Source organism: Manis javanica, chromosome 4 (assembly GCF_040802235.1).
Source record: "Manis javanica isolate MJ-LG chromosome 4, MJ_LKY, whole genome shotgun sequence".
NCBI classification, from domain to species: domain Eukaryota; kingdom Metazoa; phylum Chordata; class Mammalia; order Pholidota; family Manidae; genus Manis; species Manis javanica.
Window position 1 is genome coordinate 57,558,348 of NC_133159.1, and position 26,408 is coordinate 57,584,755.

At 35.0% G+C, this 26,408-nt stretch overlaps 1 protein-coding gene across 5 annotated transcripts in view; it reads left to right on the forward strand.

Annotated features, from left to right (window-relative positions):
* LRRC7 (leucine rich repeat containing 7) overlaps positions 1-26,408 on the forward strand; it is a 488,385-nt gene that overhangs the window by 361,822 nt on the left and 100,155 nt on the right. For all 5 annotated transcript variants that reach the window (XM_037024309.2, XM_073234117.1, XM_037024313.2 and 2 more), the window contains 8 exons: positions 1,067-1,136; positions 2,692-2,791; positions 5,030-5,154; positions 7,177-7,425; positions 12,068-12,268; positions 20,261-20,372; positions 20,586-20,766; positions 21,890-23,570. In XM_037024309.2, the coding sequence (XP_036880204.1) occupies positions 1,067-1,136; positions 2,692-2,791; positions 5,030-5,154; positions 7,177-7,425; positions 12,068-12,268; positions 20,261-20,372; positions 20,586-20,766; positions 21,890-23,570 (2,719 nt within the window). The remainder of the gene's footprint in view (positions 1-1,066; positions 1,137-2,691; positions 2,792-5,029; positions 5,155-7,176; positions 7,426-12,067; positions 12,269-20,260; positions 20,373-20,585; positions 20,767-21,889; positions 23,571-26,408) is intronic.

Sequence of the window (26,408 nt, forward strand, 5' to 3'; positions counted from 1 at the left end):
AATACATTTATTCAGCATTTGATAGAATTCCAACATTTTAAAGACTTAAGGAAATTTTTTTCCAAGTTGTATCTAAAAATATATCTATATTAAAGAGTGAACAGGCAGAAATTAATGATAAATCCATCAGCATAGCTTGTATGTATTACACATTTAGCTAACTAGCTATGATGGTAGTCTATGTAATCGTGATTAATTGATCATGCACAATTTCAGGGTTATCTGATAGTATGCTCAAGCCGACTTGTGGTGATTTGGCTCCCCAAAAACTGAAGCTATAGCTAAGTAGATAATTTTAACTGAATACCAAGGCTGATGCCAAACTCGACATATCTCAAAGCACTGAAGATTCCCTCTTGGAATATCTACTACACAGTATAGGAAGGGTAAAAGAACAAAAGGTCACACTTTTGGAAGTCAGCATAAAGCTGGGAACTGTAAATTCCTTTAGTAGTATGACAGATATGGCCCCTTCCCCTCACTGAGCCTACAGTTTTATGGGAATATCAGACAGTAAAAACATAATCACAAAAATAAATATATAATTACAAACTGTGGTATGTTCCAGCAGGGAAAATTAAAGTGCTCTGAGACTATGTTGGGGGAAATAATTTAAGTGAGGAGTCAGGAAAAACTTCTTTGAGAAAATGACATTAAAACTGAGAGCTAAAAGTATATGGGCTTTACTTAGATGGCATATGGGAGAAAGAATATTCCAGACAGAGAGAACAGCTTGGCTAATCCTCATAGTCGGCTGACAGGCAGATTGTTGATGGGACCAAGTCAGGAAAAAAGAAGCAGAAACTTCTGGAGTGGATTTGTGGGACCAGGTCTTGTAAGGTCTGACAAAGTAAGTCAACAATTTTGGACTTTATCCTAGATATGATGGGAAGCATTTGAAGGACTGAAAACAAGAGATTTTTACTTTTTAAAGATTGTTCAGGCTACTCAACAAAGAAAGAATTGCAGAGAAGAATGAAATCAATACTACAGTATTTTAAATTCTTCATGAAGTTGGACTATATCCATATTTACCCTTGCTATTGAAATTTTCTTGTCTTCACAGATTGAAGAATTTGCCATTCTCATTTACTAAACTTAAAGAGCTTGCAGCTTTGTGGCTTTCTGACAATCAGGTAAAATTATTCCTTGATTTATTTTGTTTATTAAGATGAATTATAATTAAAACTTTGAATTACTAACTACCATTAGATACCTTTCACAATTATTACAGAATATAGGTTATTTATTCCCTGAAAGATATATTTTTATAAAGATAGCAATTCAAATATGTATTTTATTGCTGTAGACAAAGCAGTACTATAGCCCTCATCCTCTTTAAATACTTCAAATTAGCATCTACTTCATTCTCAGAGATCTAATATACAAAAGCATAATTTTTATAGCTTTTTACCTCTAGGTGGTACATCTGTGTCCTTAGAGAACATACTTTAATTATATTTCTGATGGTAAATCATGAGAAATCGTTACCACAATCCCCACAAGAGGGAATTATTATCCTCCATGTTCTTTTTTATTCTCATACTTTTAATTATAATCAACTTGACACTAAAACTTTATTCAGGAAATTTGCACATGACATTTGCAACTATTAGCAGTATTTTCTGTAAAAGTGTTTTTATATTATTCCTTTTTCTCATGAAAACAGATTATAATTGAATCAGTAATTGAGTGTTAATGAATTTTAATAACTGAAAGATTACAAGAAGCAGTTGAAGACATTTGATTTTCACCATAAAACTGGTTATAGACAATTTTGACATAGTTTAGTGGTTCTCTTTTACTTTTTTTTCTTGTAATCCTAAAATTTTTAAATGCTATATCCCAAAGTATGGATAGCCATATGAAAACAAATAGTCTTGAATTTAGTTTGTTATCATTGTTTTCTGAGCATAAAAGCAGAACTACTGGTTAATGAATTGTTCAGACTTCTAGGTATTGGGCTACTTTTGTGAAAAATTTAAATAAACCTCTATAGAATGTAAAATGTAGCTATAATAATAATACTTGTGTTACAACAGTCATTATGTCACTTGCTTTCATCTATCCAGTTAAAAATTAGATTGCCATTCAAATATTATCAATGAACTATAGATTTTCAAAGCATCAATATGTTATCAAGAATAGTGTTTCTGAAATGAAATTAATAATAGAAAATGAAATATTATCTTCCAGAGGTAAATACATTGTGATATATCAATACAAATACAGTTGCTTATCTAGATTGGACCTGTCTTTTGTTACAAAAATATCTCTTAAAAATAAATGCTTATGTTTTAACCTAATTAAATTCATAGTTGATCTTGCAGAGCATGAATTTGATAGCAAATTCCATTTGTGTTTTTAGAGCAACAGTTCATGAAAATGAAAGGACATGTAGAACCATACCAAAAGCTTACACAGCTGAAACAATTTAACACACCTTGGTCACTTAAGGATTAAAACAGACATTGCTTAGTGAAGATGAATAGGTTTTGTAAAGAAATATACTAGATAAAAAGAAAATCTCATTTTGAAGAACTTACATTCTGAAACTATTCCTCAGAAATAGTCTTGTTTTATGTTATACTTTATTTTATTATCTTTATTTTTCTTCTTCTTTTAATTGTTCATTCAGTTGAGTCCAGACTATTGACCATCTAATCTAATTAATGTATTCTTTACTTCCAGTCCAAAGCCCTTATCCCTTTACAAACTGAAGCCCATCCAGAAACAAAGCAAAGAGTATTGACTAATTACATGTTTCCCCAGCAACCTCGTGGTGATGAAGGTAAACTGTCAGTAAAAATTTCTCTGTACTTAAATGATTGTGAATAAAAGTGATTAATTTTATTCTGATCTCTGGATGGGAATACTGGCACATGGTCAAGGCTGTAAAGATAATTACATAACACACATAAATCATCTGGGGTTTAACCCTAAGCATGAATCTTCTCTTCCACACTGTAATATATTAAGTATTCCTAAAACATAACTCTTCTTCTTTATATCTCATATAAAAATAATGTTGTTTTAGGAGCAACTTCTCTTGATAGAATGCATGACACAGGATTAGTTAACCAAATATGGTATCCAGCTAATTGAAATGAGCTAAAAGGAATTATATACTAAAGAAAGTTCAACGAGCTGATTTATTTCCTGTGTTCCCTAATTTCTGAATACAATTTAAACATTTAACTAGTTATCTCAAGCCCTAAATTATTTCATGTTAAGAGTAAACTAGGAAGAGATGACTTTCAAGTAATGACCGTTCTTTTTCGAGTTTCCCTAAATAATGTCAGCAACTATGATGAAAATACTTTGTTGAAAAACCACACACTTTTTCAATAATTAAATCTTCTATCTTTTGATCATGTTATTCATAACATTTTTAAAGGTTAGTCCTTCACCATTTGGAAGAACTCCATATAAGTGCCTTATTTCAAGCCAGCACAGGTTAACAGTAATTCCAAATAACAGTAGTTCTAAGAAGAGTAAACCGACTTAAACCACCCATGATTTAATCCACCCAGTCCACTTGAATGAGACCAACTTTTAGAGGAATTATTTGTTTATGTGTTTTTTATTTTCAGGGATAGATATAATAAATGTCTTTAGTCTTTGATTTACAAATGTCAATGAGTCATTTCAGAATATTTTAGGATATTTTTATCCCAATTTTGACTTTCAGAAGTAGGAAAACAGAGGATTGTTTTTGTATGTATTTTTGAGGCTTCAATAACATGGATCTTTCAAGTTTGTTAAAGAAAAGCCATCATGTTTACATAGGGTGTAAGGAAAGTATTAAGTAAGAATTATGTTTTATTTATGCAACTTTACTTATATTTTCATTTCAATTTTCCTAGATTACCAAAATATTTCAATTCAAATAGATACAGGGGAAATGAGAAGAGTCTCATATTAGCTGGTAATTTCTGAAATCCAGGTTTATGGACTAAATCCCTAATTTGTTCCAGAGAGTTAGGTAGATTTAGTTAGGTACTAAGTGTGATGTTAAGGAATTAGCCTAGTTTTGTTTTGTTTTCCTTTGAGGAAAGAAGAGTTGGCAATAGAAAACTTTTCGTGAACTTTAAGTCACCCATTGGTTAAAGGCAGAAATGTAAGAAATGAATTTTCAGAATCCTGTGCAGCAAAGAAGGAAATATATGACAAAAGTCATACTTTGAGAAATAATTTAGACTAAGTACTTTTATTACATTTTCATGAGATCTTCCCAAAAGTATTACAAAGAACAAATTACCATTAGTCTACATTTTGATGGAAATCAAAGATTTATAAGTCCTTTTTTCCCCTGTGAATTTGAGGCACACTCAGACTAATTTGGACTTTGATGTTAAAAAACAGATTTTCCACACGTGTTTAACTCTAGAAACAAATTTCCTTCTATTTCACTGCCCTAGATATGCACACCAAAAAAAGAAAAAGACTGCAATCTTAGACACTTTATTGAAAAACCAATGTTATGTAGTACCTTTTATAAAATTCTAATAGAGTTTAGTGGTTACAAATATGAACTCTGTAATCACACGGACAGGGAATAGAATCCTGCACTGGCCACAAAGAAAATGCATGACTGAGCAAATCTCTTAAAACTCAGCTACAGTTTTCTCATTTAAACTGAGGATGACAGTAGAACCACCATTGTGCTGTTGTGAAGATAAAAAGAGATAATGTTTTAAAATGCTTAGTCCAGCTTTCTCTACTGTTAGTATTACTCTCTGGAGAGCCCATTCCCTACCCTGGACAACTCCCCAATCCCAGTAATAACTAATGCATACTTAGGAAAGTTGAATTTGAGTTAAGATGTTAAAAGACCATTTAACAAAAACAGGGGAATTGTATCCCTTCTTTTCTCTTTCCTTCTTTCTTTTTCTCTTTATTTACTTCTTTCTTTACTTTTCCTCTTTCTTTTCTTATTTTTTGTATTTTTTGGTAGCACTTTTTGCCTTTTTTTGTTAACACTTTATGTTTAAAAAAAAAACAATAATACTTTGGAATCTAACTGTAGATTTCCAGTCGGACAGTGACAGCTTTAACCCTACACTGTGGGAGGAGCAGAGACAACAACGTATGACTGTTGCCTTTGAATTTGAAGAAAAAAAGGAAGATGATGAAAATGCTGGGAAAGTTAAGGTGAACCTTTTAAAATAAAATATTTTAAAAATAAAAAGTATGTATTTTGTTTATCCACTGCTATGTTCAAATAGACTTTGGGACAAATTGCATGACCTCTGCTAGAAAGTCAGATACATCTTCAAGTCTTATGGTGGCACCTTTCACTATAGCAGGATAGTAATTTTGGAAGCATTGGTGTGCTTCAGAATGAGACTAATTCCCTGTTCTGACTGAACAAATTTGATATGCCACCCCATCTTATAGAATAACAATAGGAAAGAGATTCAAGGTGAGAAAAAGCAAAACAAATAAATCTGGGTGATAGGCTTTGCCTAAGCATCTCAGTACATCTTTGAAACACTGAAATGGTTTTCTCTTAATCACCGAGCAAGGCATCATTCAGATTGTGTGAGGCCAAAATACACATTTATGGGAGAAGCAATGGATTAATATTACATTGGCATTAAAATTTCTGAGGGATTTTATGTCCCTGGGGTGTAAGAGTAGAATGGGTGAGTTTTCTTAAATGTGAATATAAGTTTTAAAGGAGGTGAGTGCAGGTGATGTTGCTTAGGGAAAAAAAACTTCAATTTTTCACATGAAAACCTACTTTTAAAAATCTTTTATTGAAACTAATCTAACAAGGTTGAATTTTAAAATCTGTATTTCTCCATTATTTAAATTTGAAAATGTCAGAATTGACATGGATTCTATCAACATCAGATCTTCATGTTATCATCATGACATCTTGAATCTCTCACTAATTGTTGTGGTATTATTTGTGCGCTTTTTCCATCATGGGTATTAACAGCTCTCACTCTTAGTGAATAATGTCCTAAATGATTGTATATGCTTCTATTAATAGATCTAGATTGTGTGATGTGTTCTTCTTTACTGTCCCCTCATTCCCATTTTCTAAACTTTTTCCTTAAACCAGCATACTCTAGAATCTTAAGAGAATTACACAGGAAGGTAATGGACAAGTCCTTCCTATATCATTGTGGAGAGCCCAAAATGGATTCCCAAATGAAAATGACAGTTTTGTTAAAGATTTGGGTTTAAAAAAGAAATGTTTCTGAATACTTGGATAGTGCTATCTAATAACCAAAGAGACTTCTTTTTAACTTATGAATTCCTAGAAAACATAATGCTAAACTAAAAATAAACAAAGACCTTTAGAACATTTCAGTTCTTCTTTTAAGGATTTCGTATGTTAAATCCAGAAACAATGGATGATGCATTCTATACTGGACCTCTGATTCATTCTTTTACTTCATTAAATACCAAAAACTACATACTTCTTCCTAAAAAGGTATATTCAAGGGATCCAAGAAGAAAAGAGTGCATTTGATATACTCTGGTATGTGTGTCAAGGAAAATATAAAATATGGTAAATGTAAACAGTTATTTAGAAGCCCTGTTTGTGTGTTACATGATAAGGTATGTTTATCATGAGAGTAGGTTCATTATACTTTAGAGAGTATTTTATTTATGTTTACTTATATTTGGTTATTTCTGTCTTGGTGAAACAGTAAGTGTTTTCAAAATCTCAGACTGCTTGGCTTTGACTAATTTGAGTATTTCCAATGCCATGGGCTATTGGACAAATTAGAACACAAACAAACTTCTAAATAAATCATCATGGAAGTATGATGAATGGAATATACTGGAATCTTACACTAAATTAACACTTTCTGGTTCATTACATGTACATTAAACTGAGCACCATTTGAACTTTAATATATGTAAAATTTAAAAAGGAACCACTGACCTATGCCATCAACCTCCAAATGGACTAGAGTATAATGCCCTACTTAGAGTGTGTATAGTATAGTATGAATGCTGCAGAGTGTGAAAAATTTAGCTTCATATGATATTGCTACTGTTTTATTACAAAGAGTTAAAAACTAATTTTCTTATGGTTGTTTAAAATGCATTACCCTGAGTGAAAAAAAATACAGAAATAGAAAAATGATAAAATGAAAGTATTGCTACAGTGCTCCTCTTTCTCCCAGAAAATGGAGATTCCTTCTCCCACAGGATCACTCCTGCCAAGCCCCCTGGGAAAGGGGCCAGCGTGGGATTACTCTCCAACCTGCCAGACTGTCTGGCGATTGCTGCACACCATGGGCCAGGTGTGATCAGCAGATCCCAGATATGCCCGTCCCCCCGAATGACCCCCCGCTGGCATGGGGTTGTGTAAGTGGCCTCCAGCAGGACAGGAGCATGTGCACTCCATTGCCAGCTGCAGCACAGCCCACCACTCTTCCCTCTCTAAGTGGCAGACAGGTAGGCCTAGGTGTTTGAGGTAGGCGAATCCCCCATGTAGAGGCAACCTTGAAACAGTGGTTTATGGGGTATGTTCTGCATGATTTGGGGTAAGAAATGTTGATCATATAAAACCTTCCAATTGCCAATGTTTGATTCCGAATAATTTTTTGTGCCTTGACATTGGCAGTGGGGTGGGGAGAACTGAGTCAGAGGGGAGGAAACATTGATATGAGGTGCCTAAGAGTGGGATATCTGGCATGTTTTTTGAGTTGGGTGCTTCATTTTTATTTATGCTTTTATTTTGTAAAGATTTTTTCTTTAATTTTGGGGGGATACCAATAGTCATCAGAATGTTGATGACACTGTTGATACTATCTAAATTGTCCCCACACATACACACCTTTTTTTTTTGTAATATCAATTCTGAAGCAGATTAAATAACTAAAACTTGATTGTTAAAATAGCATGAAATTTGAATTGAGATTTGCTGAGAATGGACTTTGAGTACAAAGATAGACATCTTTTGAAAAGCATTAATTTCCCTTTAATTTGAAGGTACAGATAATGAGAATTCCTATAAGAGAAGACTGGGTTGGGAGTTGTGGCAAATAGGGCTTTCTTATATCAGTGGGTTGGGTGTTTGAGAGTTTAATGAAAGAAAAAGTCTTAATGGGATGTGAAAGAACACTGTATTTTTGTAAACCTTATCATCCACATGTAATGGACTAGATTCTTATTCTGTCTTATATTCTTAGTATAATATAAGGCAAGCCGAGAATCCTAAAACTACCACAGGTTTCCTTTCTTTATAAAATGTTCCAATAAATTTCTAGAAGAAGATATTTAACAATCAAGTCAAAGCATTTAACTATTATTTCTCTTACTGGAATTGATAATCACATCAAATGAATATTTAATCATTATATAAGAAAACCACAATTTTGTATGAATTTGAGATATTATTTCTAAATGCCCCGGCTATTAATTCTCTTCATGGCTAAATTTTTGTGGGTCTCCAACATCTTGCAACTGCTATTTGCATTTACTGCACTTTATTTAGATCTGAAATACATAGAATGTTGTGGTACATTTCTATTTTCCAAAATTAAAATAAATAACATTTTGATAAAAATCTTTCATTTTAATAAAGTATATATGTAAAATGAGCAAATACTTTATGGTGAGTGACACAGAAAACATTTTGACATATTTTTCCCACCTCCCTGTGTAATAAATTAATTTACATATTTTTCAGCCCACATTTCTAGCCTATATATTTAAAAATGTAAAGAAACTGCTTTTGTATTTGGGCATTACTAAACTATTAATATAAATATGTTTATGATCATGTTTACTCATTTCTGAATCACTGCACACATGAGTTGGAAAGTAAGAAGGCAAAACAATTTGTAAATGCCTATCAAATAGTTTTACATATTTGTTACCAACATAACAAATGATTAAGTATTATAGCTGCATTTAAAAAGAAATTATAAAATATGTGTTAGCTTTGTGCTTAAAAAATTAAAACTATCTTTTCATTTAAGTCAATAAAATTCACATTTTAGACTACGATTTCTTCCACAAGATTATGCAAATAGGTGCTGCACCTAAACCAGAGAATAGCTCTGAACTGACACTATGATAACAAAAGCTTTGGAGTCAAAGAGTGGCATGAATCTGGGCATTGCCACCTATAGCTACATGACTAGAGCAAGTAATTTACACTGTTTCAGCCCCTGTTTTCTTTCTGGAAAATGGGAACAGATGCTATAATGGGTTGTGAAACTGAAATGAAATTTAATATAATTAATTATAAATTAACATTATTAATTACAATCATTTTTGTTTATATTTAAATATATGTAATTAATAAAATAAGTATTATTTGTTATATAAATAACTAGTAATAAATTAAATATCCCTATAAACATTTCACAAGATGCCTGGCACATGGCAGATACTGAATAACAAACAGTTGCTGCGGCATACAATTTGAAAAATAACCCTAACAGTTACAGGTATTATGGTTAAACATATATATATATATATGGTAGAATTTAGATTGCCAAAAGAGTTCAGATTTTAAAAATATGTAAGTAGAAGTTGTTCTTAGAAATAGTATCTAATCCCTGCATAGAATTTATAAATTTTCAAATGACTTTCACATTTCTTACCTCATTTTAGTTCTAGATTAACCTATGACTTTATCCTTCCCATTTTACATGAGTAGAAACTGGACAGAAAGATTAGTGGTTGATAAATTTGGGGGGTAAATCTGTGGCTTAAATTTAGGTCTTCTGACTCCAAGTCAAGTAAGTTCTGCCGTAAATGGGAAGCAAGGAGCTTAATGTCTAGGTGGAACAAATCCAAATTGTATGAGACCTGAGCTTCCAGAGTTTGGAGAGGGGCCTCTTTAAGGAAAAAATATATAAAATAACCATGTAAATACATAAACAGTGCCTCTCAGGAGGCTTTAGAAAGAGCCCATGGAGAGGACAGTCCCTAAAGCTTAAGCTTCATTAGCTTCATGGCAAATCTGCTTTTGTTTCTAGATTTAAATATTTTTAGAGATAAAATACTCAAACATATTCTACTGATGTGACCAAAATATCACATTAACTTGCTTATAAAATAACCAGAAAATATAACCATGGCCATTAGTAAATACTTATCTAATTGTGAGAGATGTTGTATAACATCTACAAAAAATGGATTGCATTATTCAATGAATTATTTAAGTCAGTTAAGGAAGAACACCTTTTTTTTTGCCTTTGATTAAACTTAGAAATGTAATTTTATCATTGAGGATTTTTAAGGTGCATAGAGTTTAATTCAACACCCTATTGGAAAAAATTATTTTTAATTCATTACCATTATTAAACATTAAAAAATATTCTTAATTGGCATAATAACCATGCCATTCTCTAATTTATATTTTTAAATGTACTTTTAGCTCTTTGATAGTAAGTACTTTTTAAAAAGTTCAACAATTTAATTTAAAACTTAGGTTTCATTTGTGACTAACATTTTTAATACCAATTTGAACAGATCCAAGAATGCATGGATCCCAGTGGACTTTATTTAGCATGGATATCATTCTTTTTATATTTATTTAAGAATGCATTATAAATTAAGTGCCTTGAAATATACTTATATAACATTCTAACAGTTTATAATTTTTTCTTGGGCTATATTTTTATGACTCTTTCCATATATATCAACTTCATCCTTATTTGTTTGGCAAGCTAACAAAATTACCTGGTTTCCATCAGCTTTCCAAAAATGTATTGGAAAAACAATTTTGTGTTTTTAGTACTGAAAGGAATGTTAGAAATTATCTAGTGAAATCTACTGCCTGCGTATTTGATGTGGAAAATGAGCCACAAGAAAGAAATACTAGATTAGCAAAGCTGGTGGATTTGCTAACTGCAGATGAGCCTAAGTGCTTGAATTCATATTTACAATCCTCAGATCTATACCACCATCAGTTTCTTACATGCTTCTGAGTTACATGGGGGCGGGGGGGGAGTTTACGTGTGTGCCCTGCCCCCTTTCTCCTTTTCTGTCCCTTTCTCACTCTTACTCCTTCAGCTTCTCCTCTACCTTCTCCCCTCCCCCCACCCATCCTCTCACACACTTGCCACAGACGCATCCTCACCACACTCACATAAACCATTTCAGGTTGCACAGTTGGTTCTACTCAGATGCAAAAAGGCATGGAATAAATCAGGCTAAGTAAATCTGCCTCTTGTTTTTCCTCCCATTCCCTCTTAATCAGTATGGATAATTTAATACCAATTCCATGTTATATTAAAAATTTTCTGATGGTAGGATATTCTACATGGAATGTCTCTTTTATCTCTCTAAATTAAATGTGAAGAATCATTAATATATAAGTTCCCTAAAGTCAGATTGATAACCCAAAGATGACTTCAAGAATAGAAATAAATATCTGGATAAGCATAAGACAAAGTTTACATGCTTACCCTAGAATATTTTTAAAAATCCAATTTTTTATTTCTCTTTATTATAACATTATTAGGATAAAATCTTAAATGTAAAAGCTACCCTGAAACATATTTTTTTAGGTTTTAACAAGACTTAGCTACTCTACCTTTCCATGTACCATGCTAACTTGCATAGCTGATGCATATTTGGTAACAGATACTGTCAAACCCCCATTTTTCCAATACTTGATGAGCCTACTTATAAATCTTTTGGAGTGTCCTCCGCTCTCCTGCATTGCTACTCCAAAGATATTTTTAACATCAAAATAATGACTTATAAATCAGATAAAGAAGGGAACAGTCTCTAACGTATAAAGGCAGCTGATAGTAAGTAACTTCATTAAATCTTTCAGTACCACTCATTTAAGTGTTTGACCTACTGCTGTTTCAACCATTTATGCAGTAGGTTTAAAGAAAGGATATAATCCAAACTTTCTTTAATCTAGAAGTGTGTGCAGGGGTGGGGAGATGTCCCACGAGGCTGAATGTGAAAAGAACCCTACACATTCTCCTCCGCAGCAGTTTCTCAGCCAGCTCAACACTCACTATATTGCATTTGGTTATATACTACTGCACATAAAATGGAGTCGTTTTGTGAATATGCTTGCTGAAGGTATTTTTACGTTCAATTTCTTTTTATAAACTTCTAGGTTGAAATAAACCTAAAACGATATCCAACTCCTTACCCAGAGGATTTAAAGACTATGGTAAAATCTGTTCAAAATCTGGTGGGTAAGCCAAGCCATGGAATGCGTATTGAGAATTCAAATCCAACTGCTAACACGGAGCAAACTGTGAAAGAAAAATATGAACACAAGTGGCCTGTGGCCCCAAAGGAGATTACAGTGGAGGTATTTCAAGGTTATTGGTAATTGCCAGTGTGGTTTGGATTTTTTGGAATTACTACATATGTTTTGTTTTTTTTTTACTGATCAGCTCTTCCTTGATAAGTTCAATTTTTTTCCCCTAAAATGTGTCTTTCTAGTCTTTCAAATGATGAGGGTGGCATTTAATAAATCACTAATAAATGACACCCTTATGGCCTAAGAAAATTAACATAGCTCCAAAAGTTCCAGTATACAGAAGGAATGATCTGCTCCCCCAGCTAGGCCTGGCCAGTAAATGCATTATATAATTTTCATGATATTCTTCTTTTGGCTATCCCAGACTTTTATTGTGAGTTATTAGAAAAGGCTAAATGAGTATTTTTTTATTCTGCAAATCTCAGTAAAATTCCTGATCAGATTCAGAGCCAATTTTTTTTAATGTTTTTTGTATTTGGGTTACAACCTTTATAGGAAACTATTATGAACAAAAAAGGGAAGATAACTTTGAAATTTAGCTTTTTGGCATCTAGTGAAGCTTTATTCCTATATTTCAGAATGAATTAGATATTCATCCTTATCATGTAGTAGTCAGACAAGAATTCAATCACATTTATGTCACCTCTGTATTGTCTCATCAACTCTTCAGCTAACTTGGTTATCACTGTTTTATCTTCATTAGAAACATTATTGGTATGAGTACATCTAGAAGTTACTGTACCTGCTTCTCAAAAATCTAGACAGGCAAAACTCTTTTACAAATCTGCATTTCAAAGCATCAGTTGGTTGCATTGATTAAACACCAACCACATATTAGCACTGTGCTAAACACTGTGAGAGAGAGAAAAGAAATATAAAATGTGTGCATAGTCCCCAAATAATTCAGAGCCTAGCCAGATAAATTTAACACAGATGAAGTGATTAGAGAACATACTATATAAAATTTGACCAAAATATGACCACATGGCAGGTACATGAAGGAGAATATAATACTCTAAGAAACTGGGAGATAAGCAATCACTTCCAATTAGATAAAAAGTAATGTGAAATAGTGAAAAGTTGACCTGCATATTAATAATTGAGTGATTCTTTTAAAGTCAAAAGCAGAAGGCTTCCAGGCAAAGGGAAAAGCTTGAGCAAAAATAAGCATGGTGTGCACTCTCGTGAGTGGAGGTCCAAGCCTGCCCCTCAAGACAAGGATACAGCTGGATATCTAGGGAAGAAAATTTAAGTAAATACGTATTCATTTTCATTACTTTTTCTCTTTTGCTTATAAAATAAGTATTATTGTAGCTTTTCCCTTCCAAAGTATAGCAGATAAGCTAAGCAGAGCAATACTCTTTTTTTTTATGTCTACAATATTGCAGTAATATAAAATGCAAGAAAACCAACACTTAGGGACACACTAAATACATATATGCTTTGTATTTAAATTTCATGTAATCACAGTTTAACATCCAAAATCCTGTTAGATCATGATAATTCATAAACTGAGTAATTTTGCTACAAAATAAGAAAGTCCTAAAATTGCTTAATATAGAGATGGCACAGGTGAGGCAAGGGAAAGATGGCTTTGGTCATAAATTTCATAATAATCCTAGTAGAGAATATAAATCTTCAAATTGCCCCACCTCAAGTTTAATAAATCCAAAATTAAATTGAATGTTTCTCCCTCAAATTTGCTTCTGTTCCTGTATTCCTGATCTTGATCTCAGCTGGCACCGCTATCTACCAGTTCACTCAAGGAAGAAATTTGGGAGGTGTCCTGATTTCTTTTTCCTTCTTTCTCTGCCACTGCCTTCCCCTTCGAAGCCATCACCAAAACCTATATGTGTGCATCTAGCTGTATCTCCTCTACTCCTCAGGCTCTCAACTCAGTCCTGCATTACTGTAAAAACTGTCCGTTTATTGACTTCCCTTGTCCCCAGGTCCCTCATAGCCTTAAGAGTTATCTTTTTACTCTTATGGTCCTTAAAAGCACTGTAGTGGCTTTGTATTGCCTATTTAAGCTTCTTAATTAGCTAGAGAAGCCAAACTAAATAGGGGTAAGATTGGAGCTCAGCTTTCAGTTTTATATTTATTTCTGAAATAACCCTCACCCTTTTGTAGTTTTCTTCCATTTGGCTTTTTCCTCCTGAGGTGAAGAAATTTCACTGGTAATTTCAGTACTTTTTCTAAAATAGAGATTCTAGATCTTTTCCCAACTTTCAGCCATCCTAAATCAAGGAGAAGCTGTTACTTTCTGCATTATCCTCTCTTCTCAAGTTACTGTACCCAAATTAAAGGTCCACACTGCATATTTTCAATTTCCAGAGATAATAAATACAGATAACCAAGTATCTAGCTGATCAGTGTATATTAAGCATTTTTATGGTATGTTTTGCCTGTATTCCATTTTTGAGTAATTATTTAGTCCCTACTTTCAAGAATGTAGAAGAAGGTATCATATGCTGCATGATATATTTATCTATGTGGTTAAATTTGGAAAAGTAAGAACAACCAAATAATACAAGTAGGCAGAACCAGACGCAGATAACAGAAAGAAAAACAAGATAAATAGATTATAAATGCAGCAGAAAAAGAGGGAAAGGGAAAGGGAAATCAACATGTGTTGATCACTTTCTATTTGTCAACCTTATGCCAAGAGTTTTAACATGTGCTAGATAGAGAACACAGCTCGGAGGGCCATATGAACCAGGACGATGAAAAACAGGAAGGGTCCCTTCTGCACTCAGTTTCCTTTATACTTGCCTTGTAGAGTTTGTGTTTGCTTTTCCCCCAGTATCTTAGTCCATTCAAGCTGCCATAAGAGAACATCAGAGACTGAGTGGCGGATAATAAATAAAAAACATGTAACTTCCACAGTTCTGGAGACTGAGGATTCCCAGATGGAGGCACCAGCAGATTCAGTGTCTGATCAAGGCCTGATTTCTGGATTAGAGATGGATCTTCTCTCTGTGACCTCACGTGGCAGAAGGTGCCAAGGGGTGCTCTGGGGTCTCTTTTGTAATGGCACTAATCTCATTCATGAGGGCTCTACCCTCATAACCTAATGACATCCCAAAGACCCCACCTCCAAACACCATCACACAGATGTCAACATACAGATTTGGAGGGGACACAAACCTTCAGCCTGTAGCACCCAGTTCTTTCTATGTCTAGCATTCCCTCATTCTTCAACGTTCAGCGTAAAGACCACCTCAGCAGGAAGGCCTTCCCTGATCACCCTGCTCAGGAGGACCCTCTGGTTTTTCTCTATCACATCACCTTATTTATCTCCATTAAATACAGTAAAAATACTTATGATTATTTTGTTTATAAACTGTGAGTTTTCATGAGGACAAGGGTATGTCTGTCTTGTCTACCATTGTCCTCCCAGTGTCTAGCACAGTGCCTGGTACAGAGTAGAGGCACAGTAAATTCCTGTTGAATAAGTGAATGATTGATATAGGCAAGTGTACTCTGGTAACACGTCTGTCTCTCCATCCAATTAGAGGTTCATTGGAAGCAAAGACCATGTCTCTGAGTTTTTGTTGAATTAATGATTCATTTAGTGTTTGCTGTCATTACCTGTCCATATTTCATCACCTGTGTATTGAATGACTTGTATTTAACAACAGCAATCAACCAATGGCCAGTAAATTGAAATCCTTCCTAACTCTGATTATCTAATACTTTATATTATGCATTAATATCTTAATAGAATATGAGTGAAGGTAAAATGTTATGAGGGAGAATATTGTGGAGGGAGGAAGGCAGAGGAGGGGAGGAGGGAATGAGAATAGTACAGTGAATAAAGCTGTGACACAAGTAAAGGCTTAGCGATTCCTAAACTGTTGCCTTTTGTATCTTGGTAATGTTGTTACAAGGACCATGGACAAAAAGAAATACCTAACAATTCCATTTATTAAGTGGTTACTTTTGAACAGCTTAAGAAATATTTATGCCCTATCTAGTGGTCATTTGAAAAATAATACACTTAAGTTGAAAAAGAAAATAATACTTTCATTTCATTCTTAAATAACTAAAACTATTTATTAATGAAATGGGTGCACTTGTTGGACACCACCTACCTCCTCCAACATTGGAATCATGTCGGACTCTACAACTCTAATTTTGACTTCACATTGGTTTTCAAGTGGCATCTAGATTTTTAATCCCAGCAACCACCAAAAACACAACATCATGAAGACCCTTATCAAAAGTAATATGCAATCGAATGTTGAAACTGAGAGCTACTAGTTCACACAGTATCTGACTGATGCCAAGCATTGCTTTATTTCCTTCAGGTATTTAAAATAACCCATGTATCCCTGTGAATTAGCAACAGCACCACAGGTGCCTCAGAGCACAGTTCAGGAACAAGGACAAGAGCTTTGAAGTCTCGCAGACATTAACTCAGATCTTGATTCTACCTTGTTATCAATTGTATGTGACCTTGACAAGTCACTGAAAGTTTTCTGAACCTTGGCTGCTTTTATCTTTAAAAATTCAGATAATAGTAACAGAGTTTTTGTAGAGATGTAAGCAAGTATATCGAGCTCCAAGCTCAGTTATTGGTACAGAGAAAAACTACAGCACATGATAATTCTCTTCCCCTCCATAAAATAATTTTCTCCCCTTCTGCCCCACCTTCCTTTAGTCCTTCTATGAGACACAGCCTTGCATTACAGAAAACTTAGTAGAGACCTGTTCACCATGTCTATCATGTTCATGAATGCTCTGGATTTTTCCCTTTGTTAAGAGACTCAGTCCAGTTTCTTTCTATAGAGGAACCACATATTTCTCCTGGAAACAGAGAATGGTAATTACCCTTGAAAACATCATTAAATGCTTTAGTTAATACTACACTTCACCCCAAGATATTTTTTGTCTTTGACTCTACCTTAAGTTCCCTTTACTACAGCAGTAGCAGGCAAGATTTAGTTTTAATAAGGGAAGGGCAATGGGTTAAAAAAAAAAGGATTTTACCTTTTCTTTCCCTTCCACTTTTGTCTCCTCAAAAGAAATATGGCTCAATGTGCTTATAATGGGACCCCCACTAAATTTGAATCCCTACCACATAACTTGCACTGTCTTCAACATAGATGTAGTTTCAAAAGCTTTACCCACTTTTCCAACAAGAACCTTATTCCTCTAGAACCCATTAAAAGAATGTATAGATGCAAAGTCAATGATTAGTTTCCTTTTTTGGACAGTTAACTTTGCCTGTTCTATGAAGCCCACTTGAGAATCAAGCTTTTCTTAGCATAACCCAATGTCACACAGAAGACTTTCAAATGGGACAAATCTCAGTTCAATTCCTGATTCTACTACTTAAGTTTGTGACTTTGAATTACAACTACCTGTCTGGGCCTCCATTTATTTATCTGTAAAACAAAGATGATGATAATAACTAACTTAATTTAAAAAACAAGGTATTATTTAAATAATTCCCAGGGATAATATATATAAAGTGTTGAGCATAGTAGCACAGTAGCAGTAATGGGGTCTCCATAATTGATGGCCATTATAATCTTCATCAGAATCATTGTCATTATCATCAGCAACATCATCATTTTGCTCATAAAGATCAGAGTCTAACTGGGTCAGTGTAAGTACATTATTCTTGTTTCAGCAGTGTTACCTTTCTAAGTAGAGGACCACAGAACTCTATAGAAGAGATACATATATGAGGAGTTGATATCATTCTCTCTTTCTAACTACTAGGGCTCCATTGAATTAAAAATAGAAATTCTTGAACAGAGTCAGAGACTTAAGTCTGAGTTATACCATAGCTACCATGCTGAGCTCCAGTCAATTTGGGGGCACAGATTTGAACGTTTGATCTATATGTACACAATAACTTGAGCACTGATTGCATAAGGCATAGGAAAAAAATACCCTCAAGTATTTTTACATTTCTGGGCTTGTATAACTCTTTGTTTTGTTAATGAAAATGAAATTCCTATGCTCCTATATTGAGTTTCATAAGAATATTTCCTTTTTAAAGTATTATTTCAACAAATAAGCTACATTTAGATTCATAAACTGTTAGTACTAGACAGGAATTAGCATTAATTCCTATTGTCTATTACCTTCATTTTCTGATGAATATAGTCCAGAAAGGAACATTGGCTTTCCCAAGGTAACCTAATTAATAAATAATAAAGCAGAAATAGAATAAAAATAAGTCACCCTATAATTGAAATATTTTTGACAAATCTTAACATATTTTATGCCTTTTGTTGCATCATTTCTTAAATGTGCATCTACTTCTACTTATAAATTTCTGCAAAGATGTGTAAATGCTTTTAGTCTTTATTCTATCACCTTAAGACTTTATCATAAGTTTCTTACGCTTAACCTTTGAAGTAATTTTCCAAGTCCATGAAAATACAGATTTCCCTCTTCATCTCCAGAATTTCCATCAATCCCACTCTCTTTCCTATCCTTCTTCAAATCTGATACTGCATTTTAAGTCTCTAATCTGCTCACAGCTCAGCTCTCCAGGAGGCAGCACAATATAAGGGAAAATCATCAGACTAGAACCCAAGAGAATCCTGCCTCTATGCTAGATCTTTGTCTAATTATATGTGTGAGCCTGGGCTTTGCTGAGCCTCAGAATCCACCTCTAGAAAATGATAGTGTTGGATTAGATGATCGTTTAGTCTTCTTCCACTGAAATATTCTCTTAAAAGAATTATTTTTTTATTAAGTATTCTCTTAATATAGTTAAATATTCTCTTAAAATAATTTAACAAGTATGAAATATATTCAGGTTTCTTACAGGCAAATATTCTCATACAGACCTAAATAAAAACAACCCAAAAGAGGATTTAAGCCAAGAGTTAAAGAAATGGATATTTTTTTGCAATAAGCAAAGATGGGAATCTGTCACTACGTGGGGCTTTAAAATTTATAATAAGAGTTTCTGATTATTACCAACCAATTTACTTATAAGGTGGGATCCATTTCATTTGTTACATGTTTTGTCCTCAATCATATATTCTTTCTCTGATTTAACAAAATGTTTCTAAAATGTGTTACATTAATGTTCCAAACTAACAAGTACTAGTGAATGAGAAAACTGAAAAATCTTCTTTGAATTCAAGTTAACTAAAGTTTAAAGAAAATAAGACAAAGATAAATGCTATGCATAAATTTATATCACTACTTATTCATGGGCATCGATGAGACTTTTATATGCAGAAGGAAATGAGGATTTGGTCTTTTGTCTTCCCTAATGCTCTCTCTTTCTGGCTACCTGGAAATAATAATATGAATTAAAGAAGTTTAAAATTCATGTTTTTTTACACGTTCATTTGTCTTTATAAAGTTATATTCTTATACCAATGTTGCTAATTACACTCAATGAATGGATTTAGAATAAAGATTTAACAAGCTAGATTGATTGTGAGAAAATTAGAAACCTTAGGAAGAAGGCCTGATAGAACTATAGAAATTAAAGACAAGATCACTTGGGTAACAGTAGGAACTGAGAGGGCAGCTGGCAGGAAAAACAGGATTTACCAGTCGTGCACCACTATGGCCAAGGATGAAAAAACTTTAGTTGGTCAGTGATACACTTTCCTCTTAGAACGCTTAAGCAAGTTCACCCCTTAGAACTCTTATGTGTGTATATATCATATATATGTATGTGTTATATACTCCTATATAGCTTATCATTCAGCCCTCTGCTGAATATATCTCATCTCAACTAGACTGTAAACTCCCAGAGGACATGGGTGACATTTTGTCTTTCTTTGGGATCTCCACAGTTATTTGCACAGTGCCAGACATATACACAGCTTTCAAAAAATGACTGATGCTGATGATTGATGGACTCATTTAAATTAGAAAAAGAAAACATTTTAGTGCTTACCTCAGAGATGGACATGATTCACTTCTCCCAGTGCTCTACAGTGAATTAATTTTAGAGCCCCATCTTTAAATCTGAGCCAAATAAAGATATTGCCATTTTGGTTAACCAATGTTTAAATGTTTCCTTTCCTTGTCCTGTATTATTATATCTCTCAGGATTCTTTTGTTCATCCAGCTAATGAAATGAGGATTGGGGAACTTCACCCTTCATTAGCTGAGACTCCTCTATACCCACCCAAACTTGTTCTGCTAGGGAAGGACAAAAAAGGTAACAGTGTGAACCTAAAGTGGAAAATATGCCACAAATGCATGTGCATGATGAATCATCAGCTGTAAATTATTACACACCATGGTCTATAGATATATTTTAAAAATATGTATTCCTGACATTAATTGGTATGCTGTTTTCATACTTGGCTATTCTGTGTTTATAATTGTCAATGTTCATGGCACTATAATATTTTCCCCCTTTACATTTCAGAATCAACTGATGAGTCTGAAGTTGACAAAACTCACTGTCTGAATAACAGTGTTTCCTCAGGCACTTACTCAGACTACTCACCTTCCCAGGCTTCCTCAGGATCCTCTAACACCCGGGTTAAAGTGGGGTCCTTGCAGACAACAGCTAAAGATGCAGTACATAATTCTTTGTGGGGTAACAGGTGTGTTTAGAATTCCATCTTTTCTGTTTCCAAATGCTTATTTCCAGCAAGGTTTTAAAAAAATTGAATCATCTTTATTTTGTAATTGTATTCAGCACATGAGTGGCATAGAAGACAAAAGGGGCAGGTAAGCAAATGTTGTCCCCCTGAGATTTCCAAGAGTGAGTGAATCCATTGTATTCAGCAAAACCGTTGTCTAAGGGAAAGGTGATAGGAAATTAACAGGCTGAGATGATAAGATGGAAAAATTTTTTTAATCAAAAGTAGTGTTTGTCTAATACTTAGGACACATTTGGGCATAACACAAGAGGAAATATTCAATACATTTTTCATTGTTATCATCAGCATCATCACCATCATCATCATCATTCTATCACCACCTGGGAAAGTTGAGATATAAGTAAAATATTTAGTCTTTCCAAAATGGCTCCTATTCTGTATCACTTTCATTTTACAAATGAAAAAACAAAAGCCAGAGAGCTCAATAAAGTGACTCAGTGAGGTAGTACTTGTGAATGTGGCCCCTATACAATGGATTTAATGTCTTCAGTACACTTATTTCAAGGCAAATTTGGATCCATTGGAAATACCAAGTATTTACAAGACAGGTGTACTCAACCAATAGTTTAGAAATGTACTAAATCAGAAATTCCAGGGATGGGAACCAGGAATCGAGTGATTCTAATTACCAGATAGGTTTTAGGACCCCTTACTAAGGACCTATATATTTCATTCATTCATTCATTCATTCAACAAATATGTATTTAATACCTACTATTGCCAGGTACTATGCTAGGTCTGAAGAGGAAAAAAAAAGCTCTGCCTTCATGAGTTTACTAACATTCTAGCAGAGGACACAAGGCACTACACGATAAGTGTCATAGGTAAGTAGATTACATAATATATTAGAAGGTGATGGTCACTACGAAGTAACCAAAGAGCAGAGCAAAAGGGTGGGTTTTTTTGGGACATGAAATCATAAGCTATCTTAACCGTAAGTGAGGTTTGGATGAATGATCGGTTAAACAAAGGATTGTGAAATTCTTGGCTGCTTGTTCTCTATCTGGCAAAGGCCCAGCTTTTCCTCACTTTCCTGTTTTTTTCTTCCCCTTGTTTTCCGCAGGATCGCACAATCTTTCCCACAGCCTCTTGATTCAAAGCCATTACTCAGCCAGCGGGAGGCTGTGCCCCCGGGGAATCTCCCGCAGCGCCCTGACCGGCTGCCGATGAGTGATGCTTTCACCGACAACTGGACTGACAGCTCCCATTATGATAACACAGGGTTTGTCGCAGAGGAGACCACAGGCGAGAATGCCAACAGCAATCCTCTCCTAAATTCAAAATCCAGAAGCGCAGCTTCTCACAGTCGCAGGCCTTTGATTAGGCAGGATAGAATCGTTGGCGTTCCCCTGGAACTTGAGCAGTCTACACACAGACACACACCAGAAACAGAAGTGCCTCCTTCCAATCCTTGGCAGAATTGGACCAGAACCCCTAGTCCTTTTGAAGACAGGACCGCTTTCCCTTCCAAATTAGAGGCAACCCCCACCACCAGCCCATTGCCTGAACGGAAAGAACATATAAAGGAGTCTGCTGAAATACCCAGTCCTTTTTCTCCAGGAGTACCATGGGAGTATCACGATTCCAATCCCAACAGGAGTCTTAGTAATGTCTTTTCTCAAATCCACTGCCGCCCAGAATCTTCTAAAGGTGTTATTTCCATTAGCAAAAGCACAGAGAGGCTTTCCCCACTAATGAAAGATATCAAATCCAATAAATTCAAAAAGTCACAGAGTATCGATGAGATTGACATTGGCACGTACAAGGTGTATAACATACCACTAGAGAACTATGCTTCTGGGAGTGATCACTTAGGAAGCCATGAACGACCAGATAAAATGCTGGGACCAGAGCACGCTATGTCCAGCATGTCTCGAAGCCAGTCAGTCCCAATGCTGGATGACGAGATGCTCACGTACGGGAGTAGTAAAGGGCCACAACAACAAAAAGCTTCCATGACGAAAAAAGTCTATCAGTTTGACCAAAGCTTCAATCCCCAAGGAGCAGTGGAAGTTAAGGCCGAAAAGAGGATCCCGCCCCCTTTCCAACACAATTCTGAGTACATTCAACAGCCCAGCAAAAACATAGCCAAGGATTTGGTTAGTCCGAGAGCTTACAGAGGATACGCACCAATGGAGCAAATGTTTTCATTTTCTCAGCCATCTGTTAGTGAGGATGCTGTGATGAATGTCCAGTTTGCAAGCCAAGGGGCCAGGGCAGGCTTCTTGAGAAGAGCTGACTCCCTGGCGAGTTCCACAGAAATGGCGATGTTTAGAAGGGTCAGTGAACCTCATGAGCTGCCTCCGAGTGATAGGTACGGCAGACCTCCATATAGGGGCGGTCTGGATCGCCAAAGCAGCGTTTCAGTGACTGAGTCCCAGTTCCTGAAAAGGAATGGCAGGTATGAAGACGAACACCCTTCATATCAAGAAGTGAAAGCTCAGGCGGGAAGTTTTCCGGTTAAAAACCTTACCCAAAGGAGGCCATTGTCTGCGAGAAGCTACAGTACAGAGAGTTACGGTGCCTCCCAAACCAGGCCAGTTTCAGCTAGGCCTACTATGGCAGCTCTTTTGGAAAAAATACCATCTGACTATAACTTGGGTAACTATGGTGACAAGCCATCAGATAACAGTGATATAAAGACGAGGCCTACTCCAGTGAAGGGAGAGGAGAGCTGTGGTAAAATGCCTGCAGACTGGAGACAACAGCTGCTTAGACATATAGAAGCTAGAAGGTTAGACAGGGTATGTTTGGCATTTCTCTGTAAGAATATCCCTCCTGCCTTTAGTTTTACTTTATTGGCATTTCTAAGCACATGTAGTGAAGCATGAACTACATGAATAACTAGATGATCAGCATTTTATTTATCTTTATATTGTGGGGAAATTGATCATAATAGGTTTTCATGGATATTGTTCAATGCTCTTTGAGCGTCCGTAACCTGTAGATGAATTATTTATCAAACCTAGTCTAAATATTGTTAGTAAGAAAGAATTCAACTCTATTATATGGGATGATGCTTCAATTGCTATCCAGCCATTAAGGCAAAATGCCTCTCCTAAGACCCAAAACTGTTCTCTTGTGACCTAAAGAGTGGGATTTTTATTGAATCTATAAAAAAAGTGAGTTATTGTGCCCCTTTCTGCACAGACTCGCTTACATTAAAGCCAGGTCTAATTTGTTTATCAAATTTGCATAGAGTGTCCCATACTGTGATGGGACTACTAAAGCTATTACCTCTAATGAGCAATAATCTTCCCAGCAAGAAACAGAAAAATAAAAAAAGCAGAGATTGAATGCCCTCCTACACACAATTTTTAAAAAATCCTGCCACTTAGAATGCTGTGTTTTACATAGAAAGAAATGTTTAAACTAAAATTATACTACAGACAACAAAAGTAATGCTTTATGAAGACTACAGTACAAATTCGTATGTAAAAATAAAAAGGAAATTAATCCCGGTTCAGTTACAAACTTAGTTACAATAAAGCATGGAACACACAGTGATTAAGGAGAGTAAAAAAATATATATATTGTATAAAGCCTAGAATTACTTTTTGTTGCCTGTTCATATCTCTCCAAGTCTGGTATTTCATTGTCCAGAACTATGGTCAATTAACCGTCATCTTGGAGTGTCCTTGTAGCTTCTGTGGAGAGGGCTTTGTGTGCTCTGCACTGACCTTAGAATCTTAAGAGTCCTTTCTGTTACAATAGGACCATTTGTTCTTATTTTCTGGGTTCAAGTGCTCAGTGTAAACTGAGGATCTAGGTAACAATATACCATTAGAATGTTTCACTCAATAGTTTTCTTATTTTATTTGGTGTCCTGTTAAAAGCACAGGTCACTGTATTGATTTAATATATATTTCCTTAATATTGAACTTTTTGTGTTTTCAGGTGTACTCTTCTTAAATCATTATATTGTTTGTAGGTCGTGTCTACATGACAATACAACTATTTTTAGGGAAAGAGTGAACTAATAAATGTGGGTGTGGGTGTTAGTTTCTCAATGTGGAAATTGGTTCTTCCTTGCAAAATCTTTCATCAGAATGTCTGTTTCAAATAGGTGTGCTCAGTCCCACTGAAGGGAGACTCATCAAAGCCTCATGACTGGCTGTCAGTGGGAGACACCTGGTCGGTTGTCACCATGCCTTACCTCAAGTTATACCCTCCATGTAGACAGATAACTTGGAGGGCGAAAATATTTGGGGCCAAATAATACAGTACAGTTTGGAAACTCTGGCCTCGTGTAGACACGACCATACGTTAACAGGGTAAGATGAACTAGTCAAGAAAGGTTTAAGAAGCTTTTCGGAGCATATGTACGATGACTAGTAATTTGAGGCAACAGAGGAGTGAGTGAAAACAAAGCATGAAAAAGAAAAGACAAAATTTTAAGCATTTGGTACCACCATTTATTTATTGGTTTCCTAGATAAATGGTTCTGCTCCTTCAATCAGAGTTACTGAAAAGTAGGTGACTCCTCTAGTTGGAGCAGGAATGTGGGGGGAAGAAACAGGACTGGGAAAGGAATTGGAATCAGTGGAAGTCCGGAGGCCCTGCCTGAACCAGATCCAGATAACTAAAAATAAACTCATGTATTTTCCATTGCTGTGATAACACCTCCCATTTTAAATTAGTCTCCACATATCCTCTGTTTGTTTATAATGCCCTCAGTCTTTCTTTCTTTTAGAGCAATTTCAATGTATATGCAATAGCTTCACATTTAATTCCAAGAAATTAAATCACCTTAGAGAATTGCTTCAATCCATTGGATCCTGGAAGCTCAACCTCTTGTTTTCTCCAAGTAACATTTGTTTCCCCTTCTCAATTGAGTTACTGAGCTTTTCAGGGTGTATCTTACTTAAAACTTTCCAGGTACTCAACAAGATGAATTCAGGATACTGGAGCACAGATTTTTGTTATGTAAAACTAGTTTGGATATAGCTGTGCTACTTAACATTCTTTCCAAAGTCAGACTGCACCAGAGACGTGGTGTGCTTCCTTCCTTCCCGGTGAGGTTTAGTTGAGTGATTTGAACCCTGGAGATCAAACAGTGACTCTAAAAGCGATAAGGTCTTTGCCCATTTCTTATAAAAGTGAACTGTCTAACAACCTGGACATTAGATAAGCCAATAGCCCAACATATTTTGGTTAAACGTCTCGCTCAGTGTTGACCTTTAGAGGCAGCTAAAGATAAAGGATGCTTGTTTTTGCCCTTAGTTTGACCTCAAGGCTCCGGCCTCCACTACAGAGCCCCACTGTGACTGAGAATATTTAAAATATGAACCCATATGTCTAAGACTGATACTCATCTATAGGAACTGAGAGGGCACTAGACTGGAGTAATTTTAAACTTTAAAGAATCATTCAACTTCTAGATTGAAATGTTCAGTGTCCTCTTCAGTTTTGGCGTGACGACAGTGAAAAAGCTCTGGATGAAATAATCATGGATCCATAACAAATATAATTAGTAGACAAGCACACCATCAAAAATATAATAGTCTTTCAGTTGAGTTCAGTGAAATTTGATGCTAAAAATTATTACTTTGCCAATAATTGCCTTAGAATAGAATAGCTAC